This window comes from Erpetoichthys calabaricus, chromosome 11 (assembly GCF_900747795.2).
Source record: "Erpetoichthys calabaricus chromosome 11, fErpCal1.3, whole genome shotgun sequence".
NCBI lineage: Eukaryota > Metazoa > Chordata > Cladistia > Polypteriformes > Polypteridae > Erpetoichthys > Erpetoichthys calabaricus.
The window spans coordinates 72,654,581-72,673,299 of record NC_041404.2 but is presented as its reverse complement, the minus strand read 5'-3'; the positions used below and the strand labels follow the sequence as shown (position 1 = coordinate 72,673,299).

Sequence of the window (18,719 nt, the reverse complement as noted above, 5' to 3'; positions counted from 1 at the left end):
CATCAATCGTTTGCAACTAGTGCAGAATGCAGCTGCTAGAATCCTTACCAGGAAAAGAAAATCTGAACACATTTCTCCAGTTTTGATGTCACTACACTGGTTACCTGTGTCATTCAGAATTGACTTTAAAATTCTGCTTATGGTTTATAAAGCTTTAAATAATCTCGCCCCGTCTTATATATCGGAATGTCTGACATCTTATATTCCAAATCGTAACCTCAGATCCTCAACTGAGTGTCTCCTTAGAATTCCAAGAGCAAAACTTAAAAGAAGTGGTGAGGCGGCCTTCTGCTGTTATGCACCTAAAATCTGGAATAGCCTGCCAGTAGGAATTCGCCAGGCTAATACAGTGGAGCACTTCAAAAAACTACTGAAAACACATTATTTTAACATGGCCTTCTCATAACTTCACTGTAATTTAATCCTGATACTCTGTATATCTAATTCATTATAATAACTATTCATTCAAAATCTGTACTAACCCCTACTCTCTCTTCTGTTTCCTTTTCCGGTGTCCTACCCAAAGCACCATGATGTTCCAACAATGATGGATGGATTAAAAGCCAGAAGTCTGTATGACCATCGGCATCAAGTGACTCCCGAACTACAAAGAGGACTATTTCATTTATGTTAGGTAGAATGCCCAGAGGGGACTGGGCGGTCTCGTGGCCTGGAACCCCTACAGATTTTATTTTTTTCTCCAGCCTTCTGGAGTTTTTTTTTTGTTTTTTCTGTCCACCCTGGCCATCGGACCTTACACCTTTCTATGTTAATTAATGTTGTCTTATTTTAATTTCTTATTTTGTCTTTTATTTTTCTTCTCTCCATTATGTAAAGCACTTTGAGCTACTTTTTGTATGAAAATGTGCTATATAAATAAATGTTGTTGTTGTTGTCTTCTTAAGATGGGTTATATTAGGAAAGTAAAGTATGAACAGTTGGGGGTGACGATCTCGTGTAATACGCCACACTGAAGCCCCTTTTCTGGGTGAGTACACAGGTGCTAACTGCACGCCTCGATGTAACGGTAGCCTTCCGCTGCTCGTCACGGAGACTCCTCCAAATTAACCAAACAAGGCCGCCCTCGACCTGTCCTTTTTACTTTTTGCCTTGCCTGCTCGCTTACTTTGCTCGCCGTTTCCATTCCGTCACTGTCTCGCTAACTCACTCGTATACCTCCCGATCTAAACCGTTCATCCACTGCCCACATAAGAAGGGCTCCCTCCCGGACTCCGACCCTGCTTCTACCCTCACAATTATCCATGCAGCAGGAAGACTCGTCACGTGGTCCCAAGGTTGTCAATATCATAATGGCCCTACAGTTACGTCAAATTACCCGTGGAAAAACACACATATTCATATACACAGAGAAATAAATGTGGGCATTAATTTGTGTCCATAATTAAAATGCAACAAATCCGTCGTGTACAGTACCATCTCTCCCCGTTTCAGCCACTGCTCACTAAAAGGTCTGGGATCGTCACTAAACAGTACTGACCGTTTTTTAAAATGCTCTCAGAAAATGTGCATGTAAATGACCGCAATGTCGTGAGTGGTGACAATCCTAGAGATTCGACGAAGAGGCTCTGCACGTGACAGGCTTGTCACAATCTCGCAGGGGGCGCAGGTCGGGCACTGACAGCCGCTACACTGACACACGTGACAGGCTGACGCGGCCGCCAGGATAGAGGTGGCGCTCTAAATGAGACGCGTGACGTCAGGACACCGATGATTGGCCGGCGAGGGGTTGTCTTCCCGCCTCTTCCGCGGCGTCCTGGAGACGGCAAGATGGCGGCCATCCGTAGCTTGAAGGTGAGTCGGGTGTCGTTAGGGCTGAGTGGTAGAGAATTAGTTCACGATCACAACGCTTATAAATGGCGCATTTTACTTTAACACCCACCCCGCGGAAAAATAAAACATGTCACAATCTGGAATGTGTTTTGTGTAATGTATGGATGTAATTAATAAGGTAAAACGTTACCTGTCATGAAATCCTCTACGAATGACGCGTGTGGTGCAGTAGTCGTAATGAACTATGCTTGCCGATTTAATATGACTGCAGACTAGTGCATCATCTGAGCCTGCTTTCGCAGTTAAGAGTCACAGTTGACACCTCTGCAGACCTTTGTGGCAATGCTGGCAACAGTCGGCTGAATATGAAGGTGTTCACTCTACTGTGTCCAATAATGACTTTTCAATTCGATCAGTATATGACACTAAACTATTAATAACGGAAAGTGTTTGATAGCATTTTACAACGATTTTTTTCACTTATAACATTCTATTTACTGAAAATATAGAATTATATAGAATTTCAGGGAATCAGGAAAATCTAAATTTTCCCCAAGTATATAAGAAATCTTATCAGAATGCAGGTTGATTTTTGTCGTCTTCCATTTGTAAAACGTGGCCGTTTTAATATCCCTGTGCGACATAATGGCGCTGACCCACGTTTTACACATTAAGAAAATCTCTGAGAAATGCAGATTAGCAGAAAGTAAATGAATTTAGAACACCCGTGCATGCGCAGTATGACTTTAATGAACAGTTACCCAGAAGTACCCCCTGATTCTCTTATACCAGTCCATCCAAGGGCAGCACGGTGGCCCAGGGGTTTGCGTCCAGGAGTCCTCCCTGCGTGGAGTTTGTATGTGCTCCCAGTGTCTGCGTGGGTTTCTTCTTACAGTCCAAAAACATGCAGCTTATGTGAATTGACGACTCTAAACTGGCCCCAGTGTGTATTGGGCCTGTGATGGACTGGTGCCTGCCCAGGGTTTGTTCTCCCCTTGCACCCTATGCTAGCTGGGATAGGCTCCAGCAGACCCCTGTGACCCTGTTCAGGACTAAGCAGGTTAGAAAATGACAGTCCGTCCAATCTCCATCTTATTTAATGTTCACACAAAGTAACATTTAAAATAATGGCAAATTTATTTAAAAAAATTGATGTTCGTTAAGGAAAATACTTTTTCTTCTTTATGGTGACCATAATATTTGTATTGCTATCCCTTCTTCCAGAGTGCTTTGAAAATGTTGTAAAGACAAATAAACCGGCATGAGACATGCAACTGCCGAACCCAATGACCAGAAACAATTGAGGCTGGCCCTGAATCTGGACTTATTCCACAATTGTTTCAGAAAGTGTAACTTCAAGATGTAAAGAATCGGTGATTTTGAGTTAAATGTAGATACATAAATAGTCGTCCCTTTTTGAGTCACTGGTGGCCAGAGTGATTTGGTTCAATTTTTTCTCATCTCCGGTCTTTTCAGTGAACAAGCCACCTAGATTTACAGATACAGTACTGTAGCAGTAATGCCCAGAGTGCCATTCTGTATACATACCTGCACACATTTATTATCAAACCAACTTTTTAAGGTGCTAAGTGGTGCCAATATAAGGTACTGTAATCCGGGACTAGATGTCAATAGAGAGGAGCAAACAAAAAAAAATCCATTTTTTTTGCAGAATGTGGAGAAATCAAGTTTCAGAAAGCCCACAGTTCAGTTCCAGTTTATGTCTGACTGCTCTAAGCCACCTTGCCATCCAGCATCTCCTGTTGATTTCAAGAATGATCTGATGGAGGAGATTGTCACTGGTGTCATTGTGTGCCCCACTCCTCATCCTCTTTGATGTTGAGTAGTCAAAGTGGCAGTGAGAGAGGCCACAAGGACATCGAGAAGAGAAAGGGGTGAACTAGTGATGGATTAGTTAATCTTAAAGTAAACCAGAAATCAGTCCACTAACACATATCCACCCAGAACAGCCACACCAGTGCACTCTAATAAACGTAAGTAAGCTGTTCATAAGTAGAACATTTTTTCGTATAGTACAATTTCATGTAATAAATGTTGCTCAAAATTCTTTATAAGTATAAAAAGAAAGGATTACAATTCTAAACATAATAGATAAATATAAGTAAATACACAAAGACAATACAAATACATAGAAGAAATAAATACAAAATAGACTCCCTAATGGAATTAAATTTAAATTATTATTAATTATACACATTTTTTAAGTCTCTAATGCTTTTGATTGTAAAAGTCAGAGTCTGGTGCTTGGGCTAAGTGGTCAGGAAGAAGAGGAAAACAAACCCCAGCAGGTGGAATACTGGAGAAAATAAGCCTGGTGGTCTCAAAGCCAAAACACCACCTAGCGCTGGGCATTTTATAATATCATTGTTGTGGTGCGCCGTCCTAGAATATTTAATGCAGGAGGTCTCATCAATAGTTGGTGCAATCACATCATCCTCCAAAAAATCTTAATTTACCCGCTGAGACCATTGGACCATTCCTCCTGATAAGAGTGCTGAATTTTGATATGAGGTCCAACACCCCCAACCCAGAGGCGAAAAGATTTTATTCTTGCAGGGCTGCATCTACGAATTTGTTCTGTTTTTGTAGTTATTTTTATATATAGTGTGTATGATTGTGCTCAAAAATGGCCTGGTACCTCATCCAGGGTTAGTTCCTACCCTGCACCAGATGCTGCCAGGACTTAATGGAGAGATGAAGTCTGTTTTGCCTTACCTGTGTTGTATGTTTTATGTTTTATTTGCAGGGTTTAGTTGGTGTAATCAGTGGTGGAGCCTCTGGCCTCGGTCGGGCCACAGTAGAACGACTGATCGGTCAAGGAGCCAGTGCTGTCATTCTGGACCTGCCCAGCTCAGAGGGAGCCAGTGTAGCAAAGACTCTCGGTGACAGATGTGCTTTTGCTCCTGCTGATGTGAGTACTAAAAGATGCTTTGGTATATTTTCCATCCATCCTTTCTCTTCCGCTTATCTGAGATCGGGTCACAGGAGCAGCAGCTTGAGCAGAGATGCCCAGACTTCCCTCTCCCCGGCCACTTCTTCTAGCTCTTCCGGGAGAATCCCAAGGCGTTCCCAGGCCAGTCGAGAGACATAGTCCCTCCAGCGTGTCCTGGGTCTTAGACCCAGTTAGACATGCCCAGAACACCTCACCAGGAGGCATCCTGATCAGATGCCCGAGCCACCTCATCTGACTCCTCTCGATGCGGAGGAGCAGCGGCTCTACTCTGAGCTCCTCCTGGATGAACGAGCTTCTCACCCTATCTTTAAGGCAAAGCCCAGGCACCCTGCAGATATTTTCCATATTCCATATTTGGAGAAAAACAAGCTATTAACTTTTGGTTGTCTTTTTGTCATGCAAGTAGAACATAGACAAGCAGAGAGCCTTCAGTCCGTCAAACACAGTTATTTATTGTCCCCAGTATCTCATGTACGTAGTCTTTAAAAGTAGTCGAGGTTTCTACATGAACTAAATGGCTTGGAAGTTTGTTCCAGATTCCCACAATATTTTATGTAAAATGCTTTCTGGCCTTCATTTTAAATGTACTATATATTATAATCCACTATTTAACTGAAAGAATTTTCCAGGATCAGCTTTATTGATGCCTTTGGAAAGTTTGTGTATGTGGATTACATCCTCGTGCAGCTCTGTCTGCGCAGGACTAAAGAGGTTTAGTTCCCTGAACCAGGAAGAGCAGCACAAATACTTTAGTCATGGGATGCAATGGGTATAGCAAGTCAGACATCTACTTAGTCCACAAAATAGATTTTACATTTTTCTCCGTCCCTATCCATCCATCCATCCATTATCCTAACTACAGGGTCACGGGGGTCTGCTGGAGCCAATCCCAGCCAACACAGGGCGCAAGGCAGGAAACAAACCCCAGGCAGGGCGCCAGCCCACCACAGTCTCCGTCCCTACTTTTTGTTTAATGTTCTTTTATGTTATTCAGGTGACCTCAGAAACAGATGTCCGTAATGCCGTCAGCATGGCAAAAGAACAGTTTGGCCGGCTGGACATAGCAGTGAACTGTGCAGGGATTGCTGTGGCTGTAAAGACCTATAACTTCAAGAAGGACTTGCCACACAGCTTGGAGGATTTTCAGAGGGTCATCAATGTGAGTGTTGTGGTTGTCTGCACTTAATACCTCTTACAAAAGATGGACTCTTGTTGTTCTGCACATTTTCAGAGAGGCTGTACTGTATTAGAGTGGCGTCTATTTTTTCAGTGGGCCTCACAAAAAATGTCAGACCTAATAATGTATGTAATACTGTTCTCTAGCATATGTCTAAATACATTATGCCTAGCTGCCATGTTGTAGGTATTATGTATTTCAGTGTGTTCATAACAAAAGAAACCTCATAAACACTGTTAAGTAAAACAGTCCATATTGAGAAATTCCATTAAGGTATGAGTTCTACATGGTAATTCATCCTGATAATACAATAATGTGAAGTCCTTTGTAAGTCTAATATCACAATATATTTATATTTTTTTTTGATCATTAGGTGAATATCGCAGGAACTTTCAATGTAATTCGTCTTGCTGTGGGAGAAATGGGAAAAAATGAGCCAGACTCGGATGGGCACAGAGGAGTCATTATCAACACAGCAAGTGTGGCAGCTTTTGATGGCCAGGTATATAAACACGTGTGCGATTGTCTGGGAGTGCATATCTACCACTAGAGACAGACAAAGAATAAAAGATTCAGTCATTTTCCAACACTTATAATTCTAACACGGGTCTGGGTTGGGTGAGAATTGTAAAAAGATTCTCATTTGCAAAAACATGTGCAAAGACTTTCTAGTGTAAATGGAAAAAAATATGGTCTCTTACATTTCTAACCAGGTTTTTTTTTTAAAATCTTTTATTATTTAACTAGCCATGTGTGCCCAACTACGTTGCGCGTGTTAAAGTTGTCTGTGAAGGGCTCCCTGTTTAAACGCGGCTGCCAGTCGTGAACTGGGCCCTTCGTCGCACAGCATTATGATTTTTTATAAGGGAAACAAAAATACAAAACAAAACCCTTGGACATTGATTCGATAGGAACGGCCTACTCGGAATCACTGTCCGAATAGTAATTATGTGGTGGTGTAGGAGCATTTCTGCTTCTCTCCGTTCACAGTCCGTCTTGTTTTCACAACGCTGTCGCTTCCTCTCACGATCTCTTCTCAACCTTTCTCCAATCTCGCAGGTTGCTTTGTGACAATCCAAAGAGTAAGGCAATATACACGGAGCAATGGTTATAAAAAGGGGGACACATAGGTATCCAGGCTCTTTAAAGCATAAATAGGGATCACTTCACTGACATGTGAGCAAGCCAGGGTACAACTGTGAGACGCGCAGCACTCGCCGGCTACAACGTAACAATAATAATAATTTCCGGAACGTGCTGTTACGTTGTCATTCATTTTACCCACTGTCTTTCTTTCATTCATATGTTACGTAGGCACGTACCTTTTATCTTCGGCAAACTCATTCTCTAACCAGGCCTCAGGAGCTAACCAGCATAACATTGTCCACAACCCCTTTCGTTATTCCGGCACATTGTTGACATCCGTGAGTAACAACAACGTACTAAACTGGAAGGTGGTCTACGCATGCGTGGAATTCGCGAACAAACAAAGATCAAGATCCAAATGAAGATTATATATGAAGATTAGTTAATTTAAAGCACAACAATTTGTTTAGTTTGAATGTCTGTGTTTTGAGGTGTGACTGGAGTACTACAGTCTTTAGTAGTATAAGCCTGGAGGAGATTCTTAATGCAATGCCTATGTTTTAGCTGTCTCTCTACTGCCATCTAGTGCTGCTTCTTCTAATTCATTCGCGGACAAACAAAGATCAAGATCCAAATGAAGATTATATATAGAGGCAATGTGTAATTATTAATCTTTAAGCTTAAATTTCTCATTTATGGTGTCAGAGGCTTAAATTAGAACTGGCTGGATGACAGTGAATGACATTTGTGGAACAACAGAAACGCAGCTACATGTATAAATGTCTTATCAGATCCACCTACTTTCTTGTGTCTTGTCCAACAAGAGTCCATTGCTTCCTCCTCCTGCTTTATAGAGTGTGACTACTAATTCCTGTGGAAGCTTGTGAGGAGAGGCACGGTTTCAGATTTCTGGATAATTAAAACCAATTTTATGTTGTAACAATTCCCCTTACCTTGTGGTAAGATATGCTACAGTCCCAGTGGAATCTTAACTGAGGTTCTTTTTATAGTTGTGGACCTAGAGACGTTCTTATTAGGTCGATCTGATTTCTACCCCCTTTAAAAGCACCCAAAAGGAACAGTTACATTGCAATAATGACAGAGAAAAAAGGCATCAACTGACTGTATATTTTAACACCACTGCCTCAATATGCAGAGTTTACCTGGAGACATTTTGTAATATGCTAAATCCAGTCTCCACATTTATATGCATAAATATACACAAAAACACTCAATACAAACGTCTTGTATGTAAGACACACATAATTAGTTTACTCCACATGTATATAAATAAATATACACAAAGAAACTCGATGCAATCTTTATATACATAAGACACAACAGGCCAAGATTAAACGGCGTATTGTTTGGGTGAGTTTGAGGAGATCGCAGAAAACTGGTGATACAAATGATATGGCTGGTGACGAAAGCAAGAGTGGGAAGATGGCACTATCCTAAAGACAGGAAAAGCTCAAATCTCGCCCTCCTCTGACGATCGGCTAGCCAGGGTGCTGGAATAGTCTCTTAAAGGCGTGGAGGTGGCCACCTCGCTAACCTTATCTCTACCACAGCAGATCGTTGATGCCTTTTCCAATCAGCGCTGATAGAGCACATCTGTTTTATACTTTACTTTCTGAATCCCTCTAAACAAAATGATACCTGGGTGTAAATCGGCCATAATCCTCGCGGATTCCTTCCTTCCTTCTCATTTTTGAGTTTGGCAGCCTGACCTCTCATTAACCACTAACTGGAACACAGACGATCAGAAATTACACCCTCGAAGGGCGATGCTGTCAATCACAGCCTTTCAGCTTACAGTCCGGGATTGTGAAAAACTCTCCCACTTGTGTTAGGATGGCAGTGATGGACAGCACACACAAGACTGACGTTGTACGATGATTATGTCAAGCTATGTATTGTTTTCTATGAAGCATTGTGTCCAGCAGCGATTATGAGCTCCACAAATGGACCAGGTCCCATGCTAGGAATTACACCCTGGAAAGGGGGTTCTGCTTAGAGTGTTGCCTCAAAGCCACAATGGGAACAACAAAAAACAATCAAATTAACACTTTAATACACCCTAAAGATAAACGTAACGTTCAGCACAGTTCACAATTGAGCTTTTTCAGGAGATCTTTGAAAGCAGTCGACAGAGATGCATGCATCGATATGCTGAGATGGGAAAGCTTATTAAATACACATACCATATTTACATATTTACCCGACGAGGTAAGAAGGTGGTATCGTGGCAGCAGAGCCGGCACTAAGCTAAAAATGAAGCGGCTTGCGAGAAAGTGGCGTTTCAAGCCTTCGGTGCCTTCTGTGATTCTGGGGAATGTGAACTCAATCTCAAATAAGATCGACGAACTGGCTGTGCTGGTGAAAAATGTCAGGACCTACAGAGAATGCAGTTTGTTGTGTTTTTGCGAAACCTGGATAACTACCACCATCCCAGATGCCAACGTGGAGCTACCCGGGTTTAGCACAGTTAGAGAGGACAGAGATGCAAGTACATGCGGGAAGCACAAAGGAGGAGGACTCGCTCTCTATGTTAATACACGGTGGTGTAACTCTGGACATGTTAACGTCAAAATCTCCACTTGCTGCAGGGACATCGAACTGTTGGCCATAAGTTTACGTCCCTACTACTTGCCCAGAGAGTTTGGACACGTCATTGTTGTCATCGTGTACATCCCTCCTCGGGCGGACGTGGAGTCAGCGAGTGACATCATCCATTCTGCTGTTGCTAAGTTACAAACGCAGCACCCTGAGGCGCTTGTGCTAATCGCTGGAGACTTTAGCCATGTGACACTGGACAAAACATTACCTGCCTTCTCCCAGTATGTGGACTGTAACACCCACTGAAACAAGACTATTGATTTACTGTATGCAAACGTTAAAGACGCATACAGCGCCACCCCGCTGCCTGCGCTTGGGAAAGCAGATCATAACCTGGTTCTGCTTCAGCCTCACTATAAACCAAAAGTGAGCGTCCTACCTGTAACCACACGATCATTCAGGAAGTGGACTCCGGAGGCTGAGAATACTCTGAGAGAATTTTTTGGAACTACAGACTGGGATATCCTGCAGGGATCTCATAATGAGAACATTGAGGAAGTTGTTGACTGCACTACTGACTACATCAACTTCTGTATGGACATTGTAGTTCCAGTAAGAACTGTGCGCTGCTATGCTAACAACAAGCCATGGATCACAAGTGACATCAAGGGCCTTTTGAACCAGAAGAAAAGGACTTTTAAAGACGGTGATCAGCATGAGCTCAAGCGCGTGCAGAAGGAACTCCGAGTCCAGCTCAGGGCGGCGAAGGAGCAGTACAGGAGAAAGCTGGAGCAGAAGTTGCAGAACAACAGCATGAAGGAAGTGTGGGATGGGATGAAGATCATCACTGGCTGCAGCTCGAAGCAGGGTACCACCATAGAGAGAGACGTGAAGAGAGCAAACCAAATGAACAACTCTCACCTCGGAGTATTGCACCCTCCACACATCCTTCTGCTGATACCAGCATAGGAGAGACATCCCCACCCATAATTACAACAGCGCAAGTGAGCAGAGAGCTGAGGAGACTTCGTGCCAGCAAAGCAGCGGGTCCAGATGGAGTATCGCCACGACTGCTGAAGGTCTGTGCATCGGAGCTGGGGGGCCCTCTACAGTGCATCTTCAACCTGAGCCTGGAACAGGGGAGAGTCCCGAGGCTTTGGAAAACATCTTGTATCACCCCAGTCCCAAAGATATCACGTCCGAGTGAGCTGAATGACTTTCGGCCTGTTGCTCTGACATCACATGTGATGAAGACCATGGAGAGGCTGCTGCTTCACCACCTTAGGCCACAGGTTCAACACGCCCTTGACCCTCTGCAGTTTGCATATCAGGAGAAGGTGGGAGCAGAGGATGCCATCATCTATATGCTACATCGATCCCTCTCTCACTTGGACAGAGGTAGTGGTGCTGTAAGAATTATGTTTCTAGACTTCTCTAGTGCCTTCAACACAATCCAACCTCTGCTCCTTAGGGACAAGCTGACCGAGATGGGATTAGATTCATACCTAGTGGCATGGATCGTGGACTATCTTAAAGACAGACCTCAGTATGTGCGTCTTGGGAACTGCACGTCTGACATTATGGTCAGCAACACAGGAGCGCCACAGGGGACTGTACTTTCTCCGGTCCTGTTCAGCCTATATACATCGGACTTCCAACACAACTCGGAGTCCTGCCATGTGCAAAAGTTCGCTGATGACACTGCTATCGTGGGCTGCATCAGGAATGGGCTGGAGGAGGAGTATAGGGACCTAATCAATGACTTTGTTAAATGGTGCGACTCAAACCACCTACACCTGAACAACAGCAAAACCAAAGAGCTGGTGGTGGATTTTAGGAGGCCCAGACCCCTCATAGACCCAGTGATCATCAAAGGTGACTGTGTGCAGATGGTGCAGACCTATAAATATCTGGGAGTGCAGCTGGATGATAAATTAGACTGGACTGCCAATACTGATGCGCTGTGCAAGAAAGGACAGAGCCGGTTATACTTCCTTAGAAGGCTGGCGTCCTTCAACATCTGCAATAAGATGCTGCAGATGTTCTATCAGACAGTTGTGGCGAGCGCCCTCTTCTACGCGGTGGTGTGCTGGGGAGGCAGCATTAAGAGGAAAGACGCCTCACGCCTGGACAAACTGGTGAGGAAGGCAAGCTCTATTGTTGGCATGGAGCTGGACAGTTTAACATCTGTGGCAGAGCGAAGGGCGCTCAGCAGGCTCCTATCAATTATGGAGAATCCACTGCATCCACTAAATAATGTCATCTCCAGACAGAAGAGCAGCTTCAGCGACAGACTGCTGTCACTGTCCTGCTCCACTGACAGATTGAGGAGATCGTTTCTCCCCCAAACTATGCGACTCTTTAATTCCACCCGGGGGGGTAAACGTTAACATTCAACATTATACAAAGTTATTGTCTGTTTTTCACCTGTATTATTATCATTCTTTAATTTAATATTATTTATTGTATCAGTATGCTGCTGCTGAAGAATGTGAATTTCCCATTGGGATTAATAAAGAAAGTATCTATCTATCTATCTATCTATCTATCTATCTATCTATCTATCTATCTATCTATCACCATGACACACTGAGTATTATTAATCTCTACTGCTGCCTAAGAGCCCAGAGCATGAATCATGTGATCAGAATGAGCGGTACCCTCACCTCTAATGGAATCTTTGCAAAAATCCTTTGTTCACAGGTTGGACAGGCTGCATATTCTGCATCAAAAGGAGGCATTGTGGGAATGACACTGCCTATAGCTCGTGACCTGGCACCAATGGGAATCAGAGTTGTGACTATTGCACCAGGTGAGTGAAAAATCTGAATAAAATACTTAAACATTTCACACATAACACTGATTGTTTATGATCAGGTGCCTCAAATGTGGGGTTGCAAAATACTAATGAACCAAAATCAATGTACACGTTCTGTAATAAAATCAGTAATCCACTGCTCCTTCTAAGCGTGGCAATGTCAACTCAAGCCACATGCCTGGTGGTGATGGGTTTGAGAGAAAAAAGTTGGGCTAGGATCATAAAGAAGAAAAGTTCTGAACAAGTAGGGTTAGCCCTGCTGTTTGCAAATTAATTGGTTTGATGCGGAATGACACTTCTTGCAGTACATTTAAAAATATAATATGTTACTGCATATGAACCGACCATCTAGGCATGTGCTGAGCCTGCAGTATACACAATGGGTCCCTGCTAAGCAAAGTTCCAGAGAATGTTTGCCGTTTGGTTGCTTAGTCTTAACAAACAGACAAGCAGCTGGTGGGAGACGTTGACAGCTACAGTGACTCGCTGTACTGCAAAACGTACTTTTTGCCTACTGAACTTGCCCCCTAAAAATACTCGTGCTTTGTCAGTGGTCAGATAACTGCACAAACCACTAATTTGTACCAAAAGTGAGACATCTGTGCAGCGTAAGCCCTCATCCGTTCATTTCAAACGGTCTCCACTATGTACTGAAATGTTACAAGCCAAAATAAAAACAACAGCCTTTGTAGATTTGGGTGAATTATTCAACATTGTATATAAGATCGAGAGGGAGATGTCAGGAGCACATGCTGATACAGCGCACTGCTGCACCCAACACATGACACACCACCTCAGGATCCCACATTAGGACCCAAGTGCAGCCATGCAACAGGTGACACCTCAGCGTCACATTAGTTCATGGAACGGAACATTGTGTGAGGTTTTTTGCAGTGGCTGGAGTGCCAATCCTGCCACCAACCCCTAAGTTGGAGGACCTACTTGCAGGTTAACATCATACCCAGGATGGAGCAACTGCAGGTTAAGGGCCTTACTCTAGGATGTCAGTGTGAATTTCAAAGGCAGCATGGAGGCTGTGATGTAATCTTTGAATGCAGCAATGCTTATGTTAATGTTTCTTAATGTAATCACTAATTCAGATGGAATGGAACCAGTGAGAGGTTTGTTATGGTGGCTGGAGTGCCTACTTGCAGGGCTGGATGCAGATTAATGTCATAACCAGGATGGATTTGTGTACAAGTTATGGGAAAAACAGCGTTGCTGGCCATATTACTTTAATTTCATGATTGTTTTTGTTTAGCAGATGAATTGAGCTTTCCAAATGCAGTAATGGAAATTCAATATATAGCACATTAATTCTTCGTGAACATTTATAAATACGTTGTCCTGGTGATTTTTGAATGTGTTTAGATTATTGAAGCAAATCAAATATACAACCATATTGTTTTGTGAGCACGGGTTAGTAAAAGGATAATAAAATGTCAATGAAACAGAAATCTGTGTGATTTTATAATGCCATAATGTATTAGCCATTGTGTATTGGAACTGGCTGCAAAAATAAAGTGTTGCCAGTTGCCCCATTTCTACTGAAATATCCTTGTCCTTATCAGAATTTTAAGCACCCCCTGTACTTAACATCTTCTTGAATCCTTCATTCTCTACGGCATAGTTAAGAACAAAGGATGCAAAATAAAAGTTGCCTGCCACAAACATCCATCCATTATCCAACCCGCCATATCCTAACCACAGGGTCATGGGTGTCTGCTGGAGCCAATCCCAGCCAACACAGGGCGCAAGGCAGGAAACAAAACCTGGGCAGGGCGCCAGCCCACCACAGGGTGCACACACACACACACACACACACACATGCATACACACATGGGACAATTTAGGATTGCCAATGCACCTATAACCTGCATGTCTTGGACTGTGGGAGGAAACCCACGCATACATGGGGAGAACATGCAGACTCCACACAGGGAGGACCAGGGAAGTGAACCCAGGTCTCCTAACTGCGAGACAGCAGCGCTACCCTCTGCGCCACCATGCCACCCCAGTACTTACAGTGCTGGTGAAATAACACTTACATGCATCATACTGAGCTGTTATAGACAAGAAAAAGCATGTACAGTGGGTACGGAAAGTATTCAGACCCCCTTCAATTTTTCACTCTGTTATATTGCAGCCATTTGCTAAAATCATTTAAATTAATTTTTTCCCTCATTAATGTACACACAGCAACCCATATTGACAGACAAAGAAAAGAATTTTTGAAATTGTTGCAGATTTATTAAAAAAGAAAAACTGAAATATCACAAGGTCCTAAGTATTCAGACCCTTTGCTCAGTATTTAGTAGAAGCACCCTTTTGAGCTAATACAGCCATGAGTCTTCTTGGGAAAGATGCAACAAGTTTTTCACACCTGGATTTGGGGATCCTCTGCCATTCCTCCTTGCAGATCCTCTCCAGTTCTGTCAGGTTGGATGGTAAACGTTGGTGGACAGCCATTTTTTGGTCTCTCCAGAGATGCTCAATTGGGTTTAAGTCACGGCTCTGGCTGGGCCATTCAAGAACAGTCACAGAGTTGTTGTGAAGCCACTCCTTCGTTATTTTAGCTGTGTGCTTAGGGTCATTGTCTTGTTGGAAGGTAAACCTTCGGCCCAGTCTGAGGTCCTTAGCACTCTGGAGAAGGTTTTTGTCCAGGATATCCCTGTACTTGGCCGCATTCATCTTTCCCTCGATTGCAACCAGTCGTCCAGTCCCTGCAGCTGAAAAACACCCCCACAGCATGATGCTGCCACCGCCATGCTTCACTGTGGGGACTGTATTGGACAAGTGATGAGCAGTGCCTGGTTGTCTCCACACATGCCGCTTAGAATTAAGGCCAAAAAGTTCTATCTTGGTCTCATCAGACCAGCGAATCTTATTTCTCACCATCTCAGAGTCCTTCAGGTGTCTTTTAGCAAACTCCATGCGGGCTGTCATGTGTCTTGCACTGAGGTATGTGTGGAGACAACCAGGCACTGCTCATCACTTGTCCAATACAGTCCCCACAGTGAAGCATGGCGGTGGCAGCATCATGCTGTGGGTGTGTTTTTCAGCTGCAGGGACAGAACGACTGGTTGCAATCGAGGGAAAGATGAATGTGGCCAAGTACAGGGATATCCTGGACAAAAACCTTCTCCAGAGTGCTAAGGACCTCGGACTGGGCCGAAGGTTTACCTTCCAACAAGACAATGACCCTAAGCACACAGCTAAAATAACGAAGGAGTGGCTTCACAACAACTCTGTGACTGTTCTTGAATGGCCAAGCCAGAGCCCTGACTTAAACCCAATTGAGCATCTCTGGAGAGACCTAAAAATGGCTGTCCACCAACGTTTACCATCCGACCTGACAGAACTGGAGAGGATCTGCAAGGAGGAATGGCAGAGGATCCCCAAATCCAGGTGTGAAAAACTTGTTGCATCTTTCCCAAGAAGACTCATGGCTGTATTAGCTCAAAAGGGTGCTTCTACTAAATACTGAGCAAAGGGTCTGAATACTTAGGACCATGTGATATTTCAGCTTTTCTTTTTTAATAAATCTGCAACAATTTCAAAAATTCTTTTTTTTGTCTGTCAATATGGGGTGCTGTGTGTACATTAATGAGGGAAAAAATTAATTTAAATTATTTTAGCAAATGGCTGCAATATGATAAAGAGTGAAAAATTGAAGGGGGTCTGAATACTTTCCGTACCCACTGTATATGCAAAAACATAATTCGGAACCATTACAATGATGTAAATTATAAAACAATATATTTATAATATAAAGTACATATGTACTTGTGCATCTGTGATTAGCGTGGCACAGAATGAAGACCTTTGTTTGAGAGAGAGAGAGCATTGTTTACTGACTGCCAGGCAAAGACTCTGTATAGAGTGTGTGAATGTGTGTTTATATAGTACTGATTTTCATTCTTTAAGGCGTTTTGAGAACATATCAAGGTATATGGAATATTGCATTTTGGGTCAGAATAATTGCATTTTCAATTTAAGTGCATATCGCCCAGCCCTAGTTTGACTAGATGTTGATAGAAGTCATTTTTCGTTTTAATTGCTCATTGCGCATTCTCAGACTTTCATTAGAAATTGTGAACATTTCTGAATTTGTAAAGTGGCAAACATAACCAAGTCTTGCTTGGGCCTGCATGCTGTTTTAAATTTGATGTTTACCAGGCCAATGATAAGCCAAACCAAGCAGCCTGATCGACTTCACCACACTGTTGGCAAGACAAGTAACTCTCTTGTTGATATCAGGTACCAAGGTTCCCTTTCTACTGATAGGAGTAAATGACAAGCCTGGTTGGCCAAAAATCTGCTGTTTGTGTTTCTACAGCGCATGTTCTGTGGATCACATTATCTGGACTGAAGTGCAGATGACTTACTAGCTTGTTTGTTTGTTTTTTTTAATTTGTAGCTTATCTTACTTGCAACTTATTAAAAAGGAAGCAAGCCACAACCAGAAATTGCACTGTTACCAAAAAAAAAAACAATAGTTGCCACTACTGTGTCATATGTTGCCTAAATTTTAATAACACTTTGTGTTATTTTATATTTATTGTTGAGGGAATTGGGCCACTTCCATTCTTTACCAGGTACATATTTTGTTAAATAGTTGGAAATGCATATTAGTTTTCACAAAAAAGACCATCCTGTGGAGCTGGCTGGACAGCAAGGTGGCACAGCGGGTGGTTCTACTGCCTCATGGATCCAGCTTCCTAGGTTTGAATCCCACACTTTTATAATTGTATATTTCAAGTTTCTATGTTCTGCTTGTGCATACCTGCATCTTTTTCCAGGTACTTCGGTTTCCATCCCACAAGCCCGAAGATGTGCTGCTCAGGTTGCGTGAATGATCTGTGAGATGAACTGCTTCCTTGTCCAGGGCAGCCACAGTAGGCTCCAACTTGCCATGATTCTCAGTTGTATTAAACCCATTTATAAAGTTATATTATGAAGTTGAATTTAAATGAGGAAAGTTAACAAAGCAGAGCTCACAAAATATGTGAAAATTATGGAAAAACTAAAAGTCAAAAAGGAGAGACATATACTGGTAAAAATGGATCTGAGTACACTGAAGCATTTAGTAATGTCCAGCAAATGACTTACATATATAATGGTTTTAGTAGTGTGCACAATGGGTGCATGATGGGTGCATTGATCTTCTTCTTCTTCTTTGATTAGTCGATTGGTTGTCCTGTTTTATCTTGACGTGTCAGTGTGTCGTCTGTTCTGATTTTATGCCTCTGTCTTTTTTAAAGGCTTGTTTGCAACACCTCTGCTAGCTGGATTACCTGAAAAGGTGCAAACGTTCCTGGCACGTCAAGTTCCTTTCCCGAGCCGACTTGGAAACCCCGCAGAATATGCTCATTTGGTACAGGCAATTGTAGAAAATCCAATGCTCAATGGTGAGATTATTCGACTGGACGGGGCAATACGTATGCAGCCATAAAACAGACCATTTGGAGAAGAGGAGGGTGGCACTAAAGCTGTACTTTCCGATAACTGCTTTCCCTCTTCAATTATTGGTCAGCACAATTGCCTGTCCACCGAGGGCATCTTAAAACATAAAGCCAGATTATAGACTACTTAATAAATCAACTGCTGATTTTTACTGCCTGACAGCAGACATGAATTTCTTAAAACTGCCTCTGACACACCAGAGTATGGACCCTGCAGAGCTGTGACTCGTGACCATGAGATGATCAAAAGTGGAATAAAACTTGAGATGAATTAATTTGTTACCTGGTAGTCCAAGAAGGTTGTCTTTGTTTCTAAATTAATACATTTCATTAGATGCCTTATTCAACATTATTATAGGTCTTTCAAATCTTGTTGCATTGTGGGTAATCCCAGTGGTAAGTCCCAACATTAAACAAGTGATTAGTTTTTTAGTTTCTAGTGAAAGTGTTGGGAGGCTCAGAGGATGATCTCTGTTGACGAAGACCAACATACACCACAGCATCATAAAATGTTGGTAATTTCTTACGGTAATGAAATAAATGATGAAAGAGTAAAATACCCATTTAGCACAGAAACATTTTTACAGCCACAGAGTGAGTGGCCATTCGCTATAAATAAACGTGAATGAGTGAAGAAGTGTTGTTCAATCACTTATTCTTACAGTTGAGTGTGGGTTTATATGCACAAATACTTAACAGTTTACCTTTATTGTATTAAGAAGACCTAGAGAGTCTGGTATTCAAGGAGTATTAAAATACAGTCAGTCTAAGTAGCATGTGACTCAGTAGACCAGGGGTCTCCAGCTCCAGCCCTGGGGAGCCACTGGGGCTGCAGGTTTTCATTCTAAC

At 42.7% G+C, this 18,719-nt stretch overlaps 1 protein-coding gene across 1 annotated transcript; it reads left to right on the top strand.

The window, feature by feature from the left end:
• The first annotated feature begins 1,699 nt into the window (after window positions 1–1,699).
• Window positions 1,700–18,152, top strand: hsd17b10 (hydroxysteroid (17-beta) dehydrogenase 10). The gene is made up of 6 exons (XM_028813347.2): window positions 1,700–1,812; window positions 4,559–4,723; window positions 5,760–5,924; window positions 6,316–6,444; window positions 12,291–12,399; window positions 17,670–18,152. Exons 1-6 carry the CDS (start codon window positions 1,729–1,731, stop codon window positions 17,858–17,860), a joined length of 843 nt encoding a protein of 280 aa, XP_028669180.2. The 5' UTR covers window positions 1,700–1,728; the 3' UTR covers window positions 17,861–18,152.
• The last annotated feature ends 567 nt before the right edge of the window (window positions 18,153–18,719 follow it).